General features: G+C 48.8%; 1 protein-coding gene across 1 annotated transcript in view; it reads right to left on the bottom strand.

Annotated features, from left to right (window-relative positions):
- LOC119436054 (uncharacterized) overlaps positions 1-13,064 on the bottom strand; it is a 293,233-nt gene extending 280,169 nt beyond the window's left edge. The window contains exon 1 of the mRNA XM_037702798.2: positions 12,636-13,064. Within this exon, the coding sequence (XP_037558726.1) occupies positions 12,636-12,659 (24 nt within the window). The 5' untranslated portion in view covers positions 12,660-13,064. The remainder of the gene's footprint in view (positions 1-12,635) is intronic.
- Between the last annotated feature and the right edge of the window lie 5,071 nt (positions 13,065-18,135).

Here is an 18,135-nt window from a genome sequence, read left to right as displayed (position 1 = left end):
CAGCTGCTACGCGGAAACGAAGGCGCTAAATTAAGTATATCACCTCTTGCTACTTCTAGGTGATTTATGTGACTCGAATTATCAGTTTGGTGTTTCGCGAGGACATCCATAGCTTCCTTGCAAAATATTTAACCCAGCGAATCTCTATTTAAATTAATAATAAGCATCATCACTTACATTCGTATAGTACGTATTAGAAGCAGTATAAATCAAATAACGCGCCCAAACATCTCTGCGTGGTTTTGTTAGGCCAAAACAAACCGTATGCACCGTAGGCGATGTCAAATGACGGAACCCTCCGGCTGCCACTGCACTACACCCCGTACCTTGCACTCTATTGGACACGGAGCGCTGTGACTCGGCTAATTTTGGCTCAATGGATGTTTAGAAAGCGAGAGTTTTGTAACGATCCATTTCATTTCTCGTTCGTTTCGCCCTGCGTTATTGACCTGAACCCGGCCGCACCGCCTTCATTGTTGAAATCAGCCACTTGAAATCGGCCACGGACGATAAATGAAGAATTGAAAATGAAAGCGGGACGTTACACAATACGGCCCCTCGAATAGGCCTATATATACGTGCCGATTCGAGGGTCTGTATTGTGAAGCTTTCTCGGTAATAAGTCTGTTAGCAGCGCTTAAGCACCCTTCTCCTAGCTCCCAGCCCTATAATTTCCCGAGGCTATACCTTCCCGGCGCAAGATCACCTCGAATGCACGGCTGGAATCTCGAGAACGCTTCCTTGGCGTGAGCCTCAGGACGCTTCTGGCGGCGGATACCGGCAGTGGCGCGCCACTCGGCTGACAGGTTCACCGAGAGGTGAGACAGCCACGATAAGCCTCAGCCTTTCTATCTTTTATTCTTTCCCTTTGTAGTGCGAAATCCGGCTCTTCCAGCAAGTTTTTGAGAATCTGGGTCATATATGTCGTGGGACGGTGGGCCGCACTGAATATGCCCAGACGCGGTTCATCGTGTCACCGTGGTCGTAGTCATGGCATCGTCATTGATGGGGCCGTCGTCTTGCCGTTGTCGTCACACACACGCAGGCGTCACGCATACAATCACGCGCCTTACACGGACACATTACGCCATCCGGTAACACTTCATGGAACACAAAACGAGGCTAGTTAGACAGCTAACATGCCTTGCATAACATCGATTCCATCAGTTCATGGGATTCGCGTAATAGTTATTATTTTTTTAATTCTCACAGAAACTCCTCTGGGAGTTGTCTAAGTATGCGTAATCATTGTGCCACTTGCTCATCTCCACGCAGCCCTGTGTGGTTATCAATGTTATGGAACTTCTTCCGACTGGTATAAACCCTTATCAACCCTTATCGGTCAGTATCAACCTTATCGCAATTTTATCAACCCTTATCAACCTTATTAGAGATGATCCGACCTTTATCAACTCTTATCTGTCCCTATCAACCCTATCGGACTTGATCCGACCCTTATCAACCCTTATCGGTGCATAGTAACATTATCAGAATCGCTCCGACCATTATAAGCCCTTAACGTTCTTTAGCACCTTATCCATCCGCATCGAACCATTAGCAACCGTGATGAGACCCATATAACCCCTCATCACTCCTTAACATGCTTATCAATTCATTGACTCCTTATCTGTGTGTGTTGCGCGATGTGAAGCACATGAGCCCTCAGAGGTCGGTTGCATTTCGGTCGGTGAAGGAACGCACCAACGGAAGGTGCATCCTGCGACCACCGAAACGCATCGCGGATGTGGCGTGTTTGACATTACATTTTCGCAAAATAGGAATTTTCCTGATGTCTACAATGTTACAAGTCGGTGCTACATATAGTCCTAGAGATGACTTTTATTCCACCATCACCATATCTTTCAACAAAGCCTTCATAGAAACTGTTCTCCTTTGACATTTGTTTTGTACCACCGGTACAACACATGCATATGGTTCAGATATATTCACCTTCCGCAAGCGTGCGTGTTTAGAGACGGATTGTTTAAGCGCTTGATCCATATGGAACAGTGCAGTCTATCACGAGAGAAATGTAGCGGTGCGACGGCAAGGAGGGCTGGCAAATTTCTAATCGTGACGTGGCGTTTACATTGAAGGATGGAGTCTCGGCCAGTAATTTGCCTCACCTATTAGCATATACGGACATCAGTGCCTCATCTTGGTTCCTGGCCGACCACCACTTTGCCTACGGTGCAACAGCATTGGGCATATCCGACGACAATGTAGAACACCACGCTGCAGTAATTGTCCCCGCTACGGTCAGCTTGCAGATACATGCACCGGAACCTACGCTGACAAGCTTCGTGAAAATATACCATGCAGCTGAGGATGAAACCATCACCGATCATCTAATGGATGTGAGTGAGGTTGTGGATGCAACCGGTGAAACACCCGCTGAGGCTCATCGACAGGAGGAGACAAAGCCTTCATCGGCTGACAATAGCCTTAGCCCGAAGCCAGCCAGTGAAGATGATACTAAGTTGCCTGACGACGAACTGACTATGTCACGGGCAGAATTGCCATCAGTTCAGGATCACCCACCGTCAGTGGAATCTGGATCGACGTGTGAGGCTGCGAAGAAGCGTCCAGCGCCATCTGACAACCCATCGCCCTCGGGAAAGGAAGCCCGGGTTCCCAAAGTGTCAAAGTTGACAAAACTACCCTGGGGAACGCCTACTCCTGCCAGTGCATCACATCAGTGCATCACATCATAAAGGAGGGAGTGATGCACCTATGAAGCAGCGTTTAAACGCTGCACCAACATGTAAACATGGCGGGCACTCTCCCCTTCCATTTTGGCACTTAAAATGTCCGTGGATTACGCAGTAAGCTACAGCAAGTACAGCTTCGTCTGTTACTCAATTGGAAATTAGATATTGCTGCTATCCAAGAAACAAAGATTGAATCCGACGAAAACACAGAAGTAACTCTATCTCCATTCCTATCTGACTATAATGCTTGTGTAAGCCATGCAGTAGGAGTTTCCGCTAGTTGTATGTTATTTGTTAGAAAACATTTACAATGTGATGTTCTGCATTTGTTTACAGATAGGGAAGGCCGCCTAATATGGTGTGATATTGATATCAATGGTATAAGCTTTAGATTTGTGTGTGTTTATGCCCCGAACAAGTTACGCGAACGAGAATGTTTCTTCTTATCTCTATAGAACATCATTCGTGTACTGATCGTGCATTGGTCCTTTTTGGAGACTTTAATTGTGTATGTAACGCGCAAGATCGTACGTCATTGAAGCTGAGACGTGATCCAAGTAGTAATGCGTTGCAACGCCTCATGTGTGATTATCAGCTTGTGGACATTGAGGAAAATGAAAAGGTGGGCTGTTGCTACGCGCATTTCCAAGGTACCTCGCATGCAAGGCTTGATCGAATTCACGTTTCACTTAATGCGCTATCTCGTATTTATGGTTACGCTGTGCACCCTGTGTTCTTTAGTGATCATTGCCTAGTCTCAGCATCTTTTGGTAGCCGTCGATACCAAAGTCGGTGTATGTGCTGGGAGTTGTGGAAATTTAATAACCAATTACTTTTGAGTGAGTGCTTCCTAAAGCGCGTTACTGAGCTTATAGCTCATCTGTCATGCCGCAAGGACTTGCCTCTCTTTGTTGTGTGGGAATTATTCAAACAGGAATTTAAAATGATAGCTATCGAAGAATCATCAATATTGGCCTATGAAAAAAAAGAATAATTACAAAGCATTGTATAGACTTCTGAGTCAATTGCATGGGTTTTTATGTCTACATCCGGGTCAATATATTGATGATATTCATAGTACCAAGGCACAGTTACTAGCGTTGTACAGAGAAAAATAGAGAGATGCAATAGTGTGGGCGGGAGCGCAGGTTTTTTGGAAGAACAGCCTTGCAGTAGGTCCCTATAGGTGATGAGCGCCGACACGCGCTGTCTAAACAAATATTAGGAATAAAGTATGGTGGAATTATTGTTAATGAGCCGACTCTAATAACTAAAGCATTTTTCGAACATCATCAAAAACTATTTCGAGGCCATAAGCCATTGGATATAGATGCGTCTGCCAGCTAATTTGTATCGTTGCTGCCCCAGTTAAATCAGGATGATTATGATTTACGAGTACAAATGAAAACATTTAAAAAATTTTGGGAGGACACTTAAGCTTCGCCTTTAAGAGTAGAACGCGATAGCGTTATCGGGACCCGTTCGCATCGCATCGTTCGCATACGGCAAGTAGGCTTCATTCACTGCAACACTGCACGTGGGAAAGCCAGCTTACAAAGACCAAGCTTACACCAATCGTCTTTATTCTATGACACCAATCCTAAAGTTGGCTTCACTTTTAAACTTAAATGCAATGCTGGAAAGACGATTTTCCAGGGGCAATATAAGTGGTCTTATATTAAAATGTGAAGGCCCTAGCACATTTTTTTATTATTTTATTAATTGTTTGCTATTGCCCCGACGCGCGCAGGTCTGGTAGAAATGCTGGAAAAGGGGTTTGTGTTTGAGTTTGCTCGCAGCAGAATAAGGTTTTCTCGTGCATTCAAATTACAATCCGACGGCGAATCCGACGCCGAATGGTAAAGTACGATTTTTCTGACGAATTTCACTGCAACCGGCGATCAGACGCCGGTTGCCGACGCCGGATTTTCTGCGACACGGGGTCCTAAAAAATAAATTGTGGTTCTGCGTGCCAAAACCACGATCTGATTACATGGCACGCCGTAGTGGGGGACTCCGGAAAATTTGGACCACCTGGGGTTTTTTAACGTGCACCTAAATCTAAGTACATGGGTGTTTTCGCATTTCGCCCCCATCGAAATGCGGCCGCCGTGGCCGGGATTCGATCCCACGACCTGGTGCTTAGTAGCCCAACACCATAGTCACTAAGCAACCACGACGGGTAATGAAAACATTGACATCAATGAGGTAACTGGATGCATAGATTCGTTAGGCAAACGCAAGACGCCCGGCCCGGATGGCCTTACTGCCAAATGTTATCAGTGTTTTCGTTGCATCTTATCCCCATTATTACTTCAGGTGTACCGTGAGGCATTGGAAGTAGGGTACCTACCTGCCACAATGTTCTAAGGGCACACTGTCTTCATAGCCAAAAGCAATGATGAGACTAAATTGCAAAATGTGGACGGATATCGGCCTATTTCGTTATGCAATGTCGATTATTAATTTTGCAAAGGTATTAGCTTACCGTTTGCTAGTCGTGATAAGATATGTGGTAGATGATCATCAAACATGTGGCATCAGAGGTCGGTCCATTCAGACAAACATTCATGTTGCGAGATCGGGGCTAGAATGCATGTGTAGCTGAGGGGATTGGACAGATAACAATGGTACAGCTAGATCTGGCGAAGGCGTTCGACAGTGTGAATCACTCGTTCCTGTTTAGTGTACTAGAGCATGTAAATATTGGATCCCAGCTCTTTAGAGGCGTCAGAAAGCGTTAAGCTGATGGCTCAACGAGGCTGATAGTGAATGGTTCTATCTCCGATCCGATTAGGCTTTTATCATCAGTAAGACAAGGATGCCCTTTGTCACCGCTTCTGTTTTGCTTGTATTTCAGGGCAATTTGTATAGCAATTCTGAAAGAACACAATTTCCAAGGGTTTAAAATGTCGTCGAATGAGATTCGGGTTCTTGCATATGCAGATGACGTGGCCTTCTTTTGTACTGATAAAAAAAGAGTGTAAAGACTGCTCTTGCAATTAAAGAAGAATTTTTGCGACTTCTGGTGCTAGCGTTAACATTGAAATGGTTCGGACTATGAGCTATAATGCAATCACACTACGCAGTCATTCAATGAAAAAAGGATGAGCGCTGTTTAGGCGTACCTCTCTCACAGTGTAGAAATAGCAACACTCATTGGTTGGGAGAAGTTGGATAAGTGCAACGTAATGTGAATTCATGGCAAGGGGGGAATTTGTCAATGTTCAGTCGTGATGAAGTGTGCAACGTGTTTTTAGTTTCCCGTCTCATGTATGTGCTGCAAATACTGCACTGTTCACGACTTCGCATTCAGGCACTGCATCGCGTATTTGCAACATTTATTTGGAGCTCGAGTTGTGAATCGATGCGGCGCGATAATCTGTTCATCCCCCTTGAACGGGGTGGTCTAGGATTAGGCCATCTCTTCGTCAGGAAAATCGTTTCTCGCCTCTTTTTCATTCGAGGCAGTGGCCATCCGTTTTTGCGTGAAATGTTGCAGCTCCGATAAGTGTCGTCAGATTCCAAAGATGTCCCACAGGCTCCCTAGAGCTTTCTCAAGGACGTCGTTCACTCATTTCTTTTCTTGAAAGTTAGACTCAGCCTGGAGTACATTTTTACTGCGAGTCGATAAGCAATTTCCTCTGCACTGGTGGACTTGATATTCCCAAATCCTTTGTATCGTGCGCCTTATTTAAGTCAACCTTATCAGGATGTGCTTAGGCGGGTCCGTAAAATGTGTATACCTTCTGGAGTTGAAACATTCTTCTTTAAGTTGTATTCGAAAACACTTCCTGTTAAAACCTGGTGGAACTCGAGGGGCTGCTCCGTGCCGTGGTCCAAGAACTGTCGACTCTGTCGGCGTGCTGAAACCATAGATCACTATTTCATAGATTGTACGGATGCTATGTTTTTTGGGGACATTCTCCAACGGACGCTTAGAAATGACATTGACTCCATACGCAATTAGGTTTCTACCGTTTAAAATTACTGGCGGTCCTCCCTATGACATGTTCACAGTGGTGGGTTTATACAGCCTATGGAGATCTAGGCTGTGTGAACGCCATGCCTAAAACCCGCGATCAACAAAATCATTCTATCGTGAAAGTGCAGCTTATGTGAGAAGTGTGTACGCTGCGCGGGAACCTCCGCCAGACTGGCTGCACTTGTTGGACGCATGCGTGTGTTTGCCCGAGTTTTGAGTCCGCTATGTAATTTATGGCCAGTTTTGTTTTCCACGAAAAAAAAAAGAAAAAAAAAATAGTGCTTGTTCAGCCCAGTAAGTAAGACACTCCGCTTCTGAGCGTGGGGTAGTAGGTTCGAATCTCACCGCCGCCAACGTTTCCTTTCCTTTCGAGTTAATTTTGTTTTATACATTAATTTCGTTATAGCAATTCGTCTTACGTGACTGACGGACGGGTTTTTCTCGTTGGGTAGAAGAAGAACAAAACTTTATTTACACAAAAAACTTCGTTGCCCCTAAAACGGGACAATTCGCGTGGTCGGGCCCCTATTCCAAGGCACCGCTGGCCCACGCCATCCTTTTTGCCCTCCGGACCACTGAGCTGGTCCCCGAGGGCAGAGCTGATAGCAATTCCTCCCACCTCTCTCTCATGTTATTCTCCTCTTGCTCTTCTGTGTGAGCCGTGCATTCCCATGTGATGTGGTAGAGCGTCAGTGTGCTCCCACACCACGGGCATATGTCTTTGTAGGCTGTTGGGCAGTGTATATGCAATCTATGGAGGTTTGTATATGTATTCGTTTGTAGCCTACGTAACGTCGCAGAGTCCACGGCTGAAAGGTTCTTGTGTGGTGCTAGGTAGATCTGCGTCTTCTCAGTTCCCTGTAGTAGTGCAAGATTGATTTATAACTGGGATTGATGGGTGTCGGGCCCTTTACGATGTTGCCATCGGCAGCTCGGTAATTAGTGAAACCCCGAGCCACCTCATCTGCATGGTGGTTCCCAGTAACAGCCTCGTGTCCCGGGGCCCAAATTATTGTTTGGGTATACCCGACGTTGAGTTCTCTGCCGATTTCGGTAAGTATCCGGTGTGCCTTCGCGCCGACCTTTCCCCTCTGATAGTTCCTACATGCGGCCTGAGAATCTGTGATTGTCAGTGGAGCGTTGCGCTCCATGCCTTCCCTTATGGCTAAGGCAATGGCCATCTCGTCTGCTTCTATAATGGTTGCTCGGGAAACCGAAGCACAGGCCGTGATTTTACTTTTCGGTTCACCACAACTGCCACCATATTCTTTGCATTGGCCCGATATGGTGAAGCATCCGTAAATCTTGCAGTGTCCAAGTACTTCGTTGTTTTGTCTATGTATTCAGTTCTAGCCTTTCTCCTTCGTGTGTGTAATGTCGGATTAATGTTTTGCGGTATTGGTGTAACCCCATACAAATTTCTGATCTGGCATGGTAGCTCTTTGTTGTTTTGGTGCGCTTGTATGCATTCTCCAAGGCCGACTCTACGAAGAAGAGCTTTGCCGGCTGGCGTTTGCGCCAATCGACTCCTCTGCGCTATAAGTTGGGCCTCAGCCAGCTCATCAAATGTATTGTGGAGGCCGAGGGCTAGAAGCTTGTCATTTGAAGTGTTGCTTGGCCGGTCTGTCTTGTATGCCATCCTTATTATTTGATCAGCCTTTTCTTTTTCCTCCCTATTCATGGCATGGTAAGGCAGGGAGTATATTAGTCTGCTAATGACCAGGCTTTTCACCAGTCTGAGGGTGTCTTGTTCCCCCATCCCTGTCCAATTATGAGCCACACGGGCTATCATCCGGTTAATTTGTTGCGTCGTTTTTCTGATCGTGTTTAAAGTAGTGGAGATATCTGTTATTCGATTGTAGCCACATCCCCATGCAACACTCTATTTACCTCTCCGGAATAATTTCCCCTTCCAGCCTGATCTCGAGTTTGAGTCTCGGGTCAGGCCTTTGTTTATTGTTTTTTGTGAGGCGAATGAGTTCTGATTTCTCCGCGGAGCACTGGAGTCCTCTTTGTTTGGTATATTTTTCTATTATACTGGCTGCCCGTTGGAGCGTCTCTCCTTTTCTCCCAAGCTGCCCTTGGTTATCCATATTGTTATATCATCCGCGTATAGGCAATGACGGATATCGGGAATTTGTTGGAGTTTTTGGGCTAGTCCAATCATGGCTTTGTGTAGGCGAGATTATTGCACCATGTGGCATTCCTTTGTTAGGACGATGGATGACTTTGGATTCATCGTCCCCTACTTTGATGACGGCGGTTCTCTGGTTGAAAATTAAACTGAGTGGAGAAAAGCAGAGGTTCCACAGGAGAAGCAGAAGTGTTTCGGATTTTAAATGCGTAAAAATTTCTGTGACGAGGAAGCCAGTACATCCGAAGCTTCCTCGTTGGGTAGTCACAGAAATTCTTACGCATTTAAAATACGAAACACTTCCGCTTCTCCTGTGGAACCTCTGCTTTTCTCCGCTCAGTTTAATTTTCGGCGTCTCTGCAGTGCGCCAAAGTTCCGTGGGAGCATCGAGTGTTTTCGAAAATATAAAGGTGAGTTCGGAGTGCAGTAAAAACAGACTAGAAATCCAGCTAGAAGTCCGGCTAAAAGTCCGGCAACAAGTCGTAACTGCAAAAACTAGTTGAAAATGCACTAGTTAAAAGTTAATTAATGTATTCCAACTATTTATCTAATTAATTATCTAATTATCTATCTAACTTCGCACAATCAAGCGTGCTTGTAACGTCTGGCACTACAGCAAGCGCAACGCCGACGAAACCGCGCACATCTCGCTCGTGCCCTAAAATTACAGGACTTTTTCGTACGCCCGCTAAAATACCATAAAAACTTAGCAGCAGTGTCAAGCCTACGCTAATATGCACTACTTAATTTGCCTGCTCCCCTCCTTATCTAGTACTTAGTTCTCGTTCCCATGATCTTGAAATGAAAAGATGAGTGACTACAAGTCGAGACAATATCCATGTGCATAATAACCTCTCCCCCCACCTCAAAAGAAAAGTAAAAGAAAAGTAAAAAAAGGCTGTGTAAGGAAGAGTCCATGGTGGCGATACAAGGGTCGAAGTATATGACGATGTATGAATACATACCATCAATAACAAACGACAACAGAGGCAGATTTCTACTACGCTGTGCGGTCAGTATATAGCTTTAGCCTGGTATTCCTACAGGAGCCTATATATAGTTATCTCTACCGGAGCCCAAGTGCTATTAAGAGAACTAAGGCCCCTGAGTCGTGCAAGTATACATAATCGGCAGTAAATAAATGTTCTCATAACGTCATCTAATTCGGACGACTGTCTTCGAGTGCCGCCTTTGTACTATATTCCTAAACATGTTCCCGCACCAAACAGCCCGACCCTCTCTATGGCAAACCGTACGGAGACAAACTCAACAGAAAACTATAATTGCGGCACTTTGCCGACAGTAATGGTGACCAACAAGTGTTTGTCAAATTTCGCAATAATTACCAAAGAGTCAATACCTAGAGGCACAGTATATAAACAATTCAAGCTACAAGGATTGCTTAAACGTTTCACGCAACTTTGCTGATCACTGCTACTGGTCGATATGTACTAAATTTATCTTTGACACGCATGTACGTGCACGACGTGCGCACAATTTCATTATGATGGGCGCATCTCACTCTCAAGTGACGACAACGTTCACGATATAACAGTGGTATATCGGTGAAAGCGATCACCAGCTAAATAAAAACTATGGACGCCTGGCCCTGCGTGTGTGCGTTCGAAAGTATTGGAATGCGAATATTTTTAATATTTTTTAAAATTAAAATATTGTTAGTATTCGCATTAGTTAAGTAACATCATAGTGCGATTGGTCGTGGATGTAATGTCCACCTCTTCAAGTCCCCCAGCCGATGTGTCAAAATTGCGCTGTCTGCCCGAATCTAACACGCTGACCAAAAATAACCTTGCTTAAGCAAACACCAGAATCAATGTTTTATTGCGCTAAGCAGTTATGGCCTAGGTATCGGGATCTCCCTGTAATATCAAGGTTCCTTGTGACACCACGGCTTCTTTTAACATCACTATTGTAACATCACGCTCGAAGCCTCGGAGAGTAAAATAAAGCTGAGGGTGAATTTGCCCGCTTGCAGGGGCACAAAGTGACAACAGTGCACGGTGGCGTTCAAGTGAATACCAATATAGAGTATTGCTTATTCGTTCGGTTGTGTGCGACTAAGGTTGCTATAAGTCATCTATGCGACCGCTGCAACGCTGCAGTGGAGCTGCTTAGAGGAGTGATTGACTCTGGGCTGCGGAAAGCGATCGCCTTGATTTTACCTCAGTATGTTCGCTCACCTTAAGGGTTTTTATTAATATCAGGTAATGCCATATTTCTAGGAATGTACTCAAAATGACCTTAGCTCCGGCGTAAACACTGCATTTATCCACATTTCGGGGTGACCTCAGTGCGTTTGCTTGAACCACCGTACGTTACTCGCCCAGATTCGTGCACCGAGGCACCAGTGGCCACCGTAGGCGGTTTACCGGAGAGCAGTTCCCGTTGTGCCGAGAGCAAGGCGTTCTATGTCGCTGCACACGCAACAAGAGCTGCAAGTAAATACCAAACGCACGACATCAGCGGACGTCACGTCATCGAACAGATCTTTCAAAGCTAGTTTCACCGCAGGACCTTCGTGCGATGTCGCCGCCCCTCTAAAAAAGAACAACTTCCTGACGTGCAGTATTGTTGCCTCAGCTTGAATAACTCTATCGCGCGCCCAGACGAAATGAATACTAAAATAGAAGCTTGCACGTAATTTGCTCGTTCAAGTGGTTCCCTTCATGTTCAAAGCATCGAGATGCACCTTTGCGCGGAAGTAGCACCTCGCCGTCAAAGCGGGGTCGTCTCAGGGCAACGCGGCAGCGCATAGCAAACACAATCGTGAAGCGTCGCAGCATCAAGGCAGCTCATTTGGACGCACACGGTGCAAGAAACAAAAGGGCAACCGCGGCGCCTTGCCGCCTCGGTGCTACGAATTGCGTCCACCGACCGGACCAAAATAAACTCGCAGGAACAAGCCCTTTGCCAAGTGATCAGTCACTGCTGCGGCAACAGTGCAAGCGCTTTGTGCCACCCTCGACGCGCTTAATTTAACAACGAAGAGTGCGCATTGCGTATTGACGCGATTTGTGTTCTTTATCACACTTGTCGCGAGGTCGGGTTAGTCGCATCGGATGCAGCCACTCCAATCAAAGTAGTTTTGTACGATGATGCCAAGCGCCTATTGTTGACAGGTGTCGCGTACATGTCCACATACGTTTTGAATCAGAGTAGATTATCCATTCATTACACACGCACACGCACGTGCACGCAAATTGATCAATATTGAGTAATTGGCAGGCAATTCAACGGGGTTTGTCTTTGGTGCAATGGTCACGATCGCAAGTTGTTTTAACGGCCTCTTGTGCGCTGTATGCGTCATTTCGCATGTCCTGGTTGCACGTGAACGAGCTGTGATGGTTGGTAGACCACTAAGAGGAATATGTGCAAGGTTGTTTGTAAACGAACACCACCTAGAAGAACAAAACAGGATGGGGGCGGGAAGCAGACGGCAACCGTGTATGGTCGCTTCCACGGTATACAATCAAAGCACGCATTAATGGCTTATCTCGTGTTTATTTCTTATGTCCCGTGTTTTTTCTACCTGGAGTGTTGCCCTAGCCAAGTAGCCCGTCCACATCTCGGGCGGTCTGGCGAGTCATCACGTGAGAAGCCGATTGGGATGCATGCAGAATTCAATCGACCCGGGTACGTCCCTTAGCATCAAAGCCAATACAGGAGAACAAGGAGAGAACCTTGGAATGCAGAGGCATCCAGGTGGTTCTTTCCTCGTTCCTGACCCTCTGGTGCACGTCGGGCCGTTGTGGCGCGCTCGCGGCGGGAACCTTGTCGTACTCACGTAGGAGCCGGTCCTTCTGGACATTTCATTGAGCGCTGGTCGCGCGTCGGAGGACGATCGTGCAGCAGCGCCGGCAGCAGCAGTAGCAGCAGCAGGAGGAGGCGCGGGCGGCGGCGCCGCTCATCAGGCCCTGTCAGGTCGCGCGAAAGGCGCGGCTTGGCGCTGTCGGCGACCAGTCGTAGGCCCGTGTCCCGCACAGTGGACGCTCAAGTCGTCTGTCGCGCACTACCGGCACGCCGGATGGCTCCAGAGGCACCCGGTGTAGCGGCGAGTCGGTAACGCGCCGAGATTCGGATCAAAGGCTCCACTGCTGCTCGAGTCGCGCAAGTCTCAGGCCGAGTGTATTTCGGGAACCCCGTGTTCGAGGGCGCTTGCATCGGAAAGCGTCGCTCGCGGTACCAGAGAGGAGGCGCGCGCACCCACTTTTTGATTCCCTGTTGCTCACGCGGGAGCGTCCCCCCTCCGAGCCAACACTTTTTGGACGCTTTTGTTTTGCGCGCTCACTCTTGGGCTTCTAATTTTGGACGAGCATGGCTCTTGGTTTTCTCGCGAGGAAAACCGCGCTCTCGCGACGCATATCCGGCCGGCGGCATTGCGCCTCCGCCGGGAAGAAGCGAGAAACGACGAACCCTTTCCGGCCGCCGCAAGCTCCGCCTCGGCCGGCATCAATGGGCGACAGCAAGTGGCGGCCGCCGCCGGATCGCGTTTCCCTCTGACCCGGGGACTTGATTCAGCGCAGGATCCGCACCACGAGACACGCGCCAAGCAACGACCCCGTCGAGAGCGCGACAGCCCGCCTGTGCTTTGAAGCGCTGGTGGACGCTGGTCCGAGACGCCAGACGAGTCGAACAGAAATTTGCGGAATGGGGCGAAGAACACTCTGAGGTGCACTTATCTTCATTGACCTTCTACGCACGGAGCTTCAGTAAACCTGAAGAGAACAGACAAGCACAATAACTCGGCCAAGCGTCCAGCCACGTGATGGGTAACGCGTGAATGTGAGAGGTTAAAGAAGAGAAAGAAAAATTATCCGACTTCAGCGATTCCTGAGACTCTGACCTCATTTACTGCGACAGCAGAGGGCTCTCACAGCAGACAATGCCATCTGCTCAAGAACTTCTTTGCGATGTACACAACGTCATCTTCGTTCCCCTACAGAATTGCCTGTTGTGGCCTCCCGTCATATTCACCGATTCAATGGATGCATGCAGACGCCTCCTTCGCGACAATCTCCAAGCCTTCATCTTAAAAAACACTCAAACACGCACTATCCCGTAGACGTTGCTTGAATACCAGGTCAATAAGGGATGCTGAGCAACCAAAGGGCGGATCTGCTCGCTCGCGACACATTATTCCAGGCATCCGACATCCCCGGGCATACCCCAACCATGCTGCAGAGCTGTGCATTCACAGCTCAGTGCTGTCAGAAAGATGGACGCCCATTCCTCCGCACCTATACTCCTCCAACTCACGTGACAAGGCATGCATATTCGTACAACATAGACACTTTTGCCACGCCGGCACGTCTTCACCTCCTACCAATCACATCACTAAGTATCCGCCGCTCTGCATGCACCCTGCGGCGGACACCGCACTACAATCTAATCCTATGGGAGTACCCTCCTCCTCCCCGTCTTTTCCTTACACCCATCGAGCTCATCCTTGCTTACAATGCCGGCCGGCTCATCGCGGCTCTTCAGCTACAAAACCAGCAGTAAGTGGCGAATTGCATTGAAGCAGCCCTTCAACGAACCATAGGCCATGAAACCATACACTGAATGTTATGCGCCCCCCTGTACTGCTGTTTTCAATTTCGGAGCAAAAAAATAGAGTATTTCTTTCTCGCTCTCTCCGAAGTACAAGCACAGACTACACCCCACTCAGATTTAGTGCGGCGCGAAAACTTTATCGCGATGCTGCGCGCAAACTTTATCCGCCTAAAGGCTAATTCACACTAGGCCGACGCGACACCGATTTTGGTCTGCCGACTGTTGGCGACAGCGTTTTCCTTCCTTTAAACCGTTGGCCACAGCGTTTTCCGTCCTGTAAACTGCTGTAGACAACAGTCGGCAGCCTAGTGTGAATAAGCCTTAAAGAATTGCCTGTTGTGGCCTTCGAAGTACATACACAGACGCCGCAACTCTCGGCAGCAACGCGCGCGGATTCGCTGGCGCAGGCAATGACGTTATAGGTTGAGGGCAAGACGCGGCGCCGATAGGTTGGTTCTATCGCTGACGTCGTCAGACTGCGTCGGCGGAGTGGAAGGAAATTAAAACTTCGCTTGAACCGATCCCTATATAGTGCGTGCAATGTGCGCGATTTTAAAAGTGATTAGCATTCTATGGTGCTTGATGCACTTTCCGTCCGTCCGTCCGTCCGTCCGTCCGTCCGTCCGTCCGTCCGTCCGTCCGTCCGTCCGTCCGTCCGTCCGTCCGTCCGTCCGTCCGTCTGTCTGTCTGTCTGTCTGTCTGTCTGTCTGTCTGTCTGTCTGTCTGTCTGTCTGTCTGTCTGTCTGTCTGTCTGTCTGTCTGTCTGTCTGTCTGTCTGTCTGTCTGTCTGTCTGTCTGTCTGTCTGTCTGTCTGTCTGTCTGTCTGTCTGTCTGTCTGTCTGTCTGTGGCTAACTATTTTCTCACCAACCCAGCATAGACAACCTGAGACCCATCTCTCTAACGTCGTGCGTGGCCAAGGTGCTGGAACACATCCTACTCAACAGATGGCAACATTATTTGGAAGACTCCAACATATATCCACATACAATGCTGGGGTTCCGGGCCAAACTGTGTACTCAGGACGCCATGCTGTTACTCAAGAACGAAATCGTGGACAGACAGTTTCCCACGTTGGATAACAGAGCGGTGCTCGGGCTGGATCTCCAGGGAGCATTCGACAACGTACACCACTCGGCCATCCTTCGGCAGGTGTCCCACCTCAACATGGGGGAGAGGACGTTCGCTTACATCAAAGATTTCCTCACCAACCGCACCACGCGGCTTGTGGCAGGAGAACTACAATTACCGCTCAAGCAGCTGGGGAGCAAGGGGACCCCGCAGGGCTCGGTGATCTCCCCTCTGTTGTTCAACCTCGTCATGATAGGCGTTGCAAGAAGATTGGAACATGTTAGAAACATCAAGTACACGATCTACGCGGACGACATCACGCTGTGGTCAACGGGAGGAAGCGACAGCCAGATCGAGGCAGCCCTCCAAGAAGCCGTCGTCGCCGTAGAAGAACACCTACGACCCACCGGACTCAAATGCTCACCAACCAAGTCGGAACTGCTAGTGATCTCACCGCAAAGTGCGCGACGCCCGACAACGCAGCACATCAACGTGGTAACCCAAGACGGAACGCCGATACCGCACGTGCAGACGCTCAGAGTTTTGGGGCTGCACCTCCAGGACCTGAACCGCAACAACGTGACGATACAGAAGCTCCACGCAAAGCTCTCGCTGGCCACCCGCTTACTCAAGAAGGTGGCCACGCGGTACCAGGGCATGAGAGAAGACAGTCTACTACGACTCACCCAGTCGTTTGCAGTCAGCCACATCTCTTACGTTGCGTCGTTCCATAATTGGAAAGCGGCGGAGAAGATGAAGATTGACGCGATGATCAGAAAGGCGTACAAGATGGTCCTGGGCCTATACCCCCACACCAACACGGAACGCATGCTCGCGTTGGGCGTTCACAACACGCTTGAAGAAATCGCAGAAGCCCAGCGAACGGCGCAGTATCACCGCCTGTCCCAGACCAGGACGGGAAGAACGATACTACAACGCATCGGAATCAACGCGCCAGCGACGACCCCGGAGGTAGCAAAGCAGCTACCCCGGGACGTTCTCCAAAGACTGAGGGTACCACCCTTACCGAAGCAAATGCATCCGCAAGTAAACCAAGAAAGAAGAATGGCGAGAGCCACGGTCCTCACAAAGGGTCACGCCAACGATCCGCGCGCGTACTACGTGGACGTGGCGAAGTATCCCCACCGGCCAAACACGTACGCAGCAGCAGTCATCGCTGCAGACACCGGAGTACTCACAACGTCGGGAAGCATACGGTGCAAGTCGCCCACGCAAGCCGAGGAGTTTGCAATCGCACTGGCACTAGCGATCCCGGATTGCCGCACGGTCCTCAGTGACTCGAAGCCGGCAATAGTCAACTTTGCTACAAACAACGTCCATGGAACCACTGCAAGAGTATGTTCAACGATAGCAAGACCGGAAACCAACGTTACCGTCAAGTGGTTCCCTGCGCACGCCGGGGAGCTGCACGCGGGCCCGAACCGCAACGAGGAGGCAGATACGAAGGCACACGCGCTAACTAGCCGCGGGTCTCCGTCAACGCATTCCTCGGAGCCGCAACGACCCGATGCCGAAGACGAAGAATATTCCATCACAACCTACGGCGACGTTCTGCAGTGGTACAGAACGAGCAGACGCCTCTACCCACCACCTCACCGAGACCTACAACGCAGCGAAGCAGCCACACTACGGCAGTTGCAAGTACAAGCCATATGGACCCCCGTATGGGCAAAGCACGTTTGCCCGGAGGTATACACCACGGATATATGCCAACACTGCAAGAAGGCGCGCGCCACCCAGAGACACCTCCTCTGGGACTGTGCGCCACCGCCGGATAACCAAGAAGCAATGCCAACTGTCATCAGCAGCAAGATCATCAGCCGAGAGCCAGGCAACCAAAGAGACGTGGTCCAGCACGTGCTTAGCATCCTGGAACGCCAGCGGCCGAAAGCGGCGCCCCCACGGGTTTGACGCGAGTAGGTTGCTGCTCCCGGGACGTTCGAGCACGCTAGTGTCTCGCTTTAATTCCCCTACCCCTTCCCCCCTTTATGCCGGATCGACAATAAAGTTGTTTCACTCACTCACTCACCAACTTGGGTCACAGGGTAGTCCATGGTCTAATGGGTAGCGCATAGGGCTGCTATGCTGTTCGAAACCAACCATCGGACCAACTTGGGTCACTCTATGTGGCACTATGTATGTGCCATCCTTCAATGAATATATTTGCATGACACCTCTCTGATGGCAACTTGGAGTACTAGCTATGGTACGGGGGCTAGATGGGTAGGTGTGCCGACCGAGCTTAGTTCACCGCTTCTCCGCATCATGACGCAGAAGTGCGGCTGCGGACCGTACAACGGTTCAGCCGCGCGCAACGTGCGCTGTGTAGACTAGCAGCGTGTTTGATAGTATCGCTTCCTCTGCTCTAGCTTTGAAGTATGCGTTATATAATGTCGTTTTGGAGCAGTGTAGGCAAAGCCAGAATGGGGAATTTGTTATTGTCGTCTAGTCAGAAGACACGATATGCTGAAGTTAATTTTATAGCTTGGCGATTGGTCAAATTTATTGGTATAAACGCGGCGTTCCAGCCCACTGCATTAAAGACGTAGATGCATTTCTTCCATGCATAAACAATACTGCAATGGTTTTATACGGTATATGGAAACGTGTTTATGCGATATTTAGTGATTTCTAATGTTTC

Source organism: Dermacentor silvarum, chromosome 1 (genome assembly GCF_013339745.2).
Source record: "Dermacentor silvarum isolate Dsil-2018 chromosome 1, BIME_Dsil_1.4, whole genome shotgun sequence".
Lineage (NCBI taxonomy): Eukaryota > Metazoa > Arthropoda > Arachnida > Ixodida > Ixodidae > Dermacentor > Dermacentor silvarum.
This window is presented reverse-complemented; position numbering and strand designations above follow the sequence as displayed.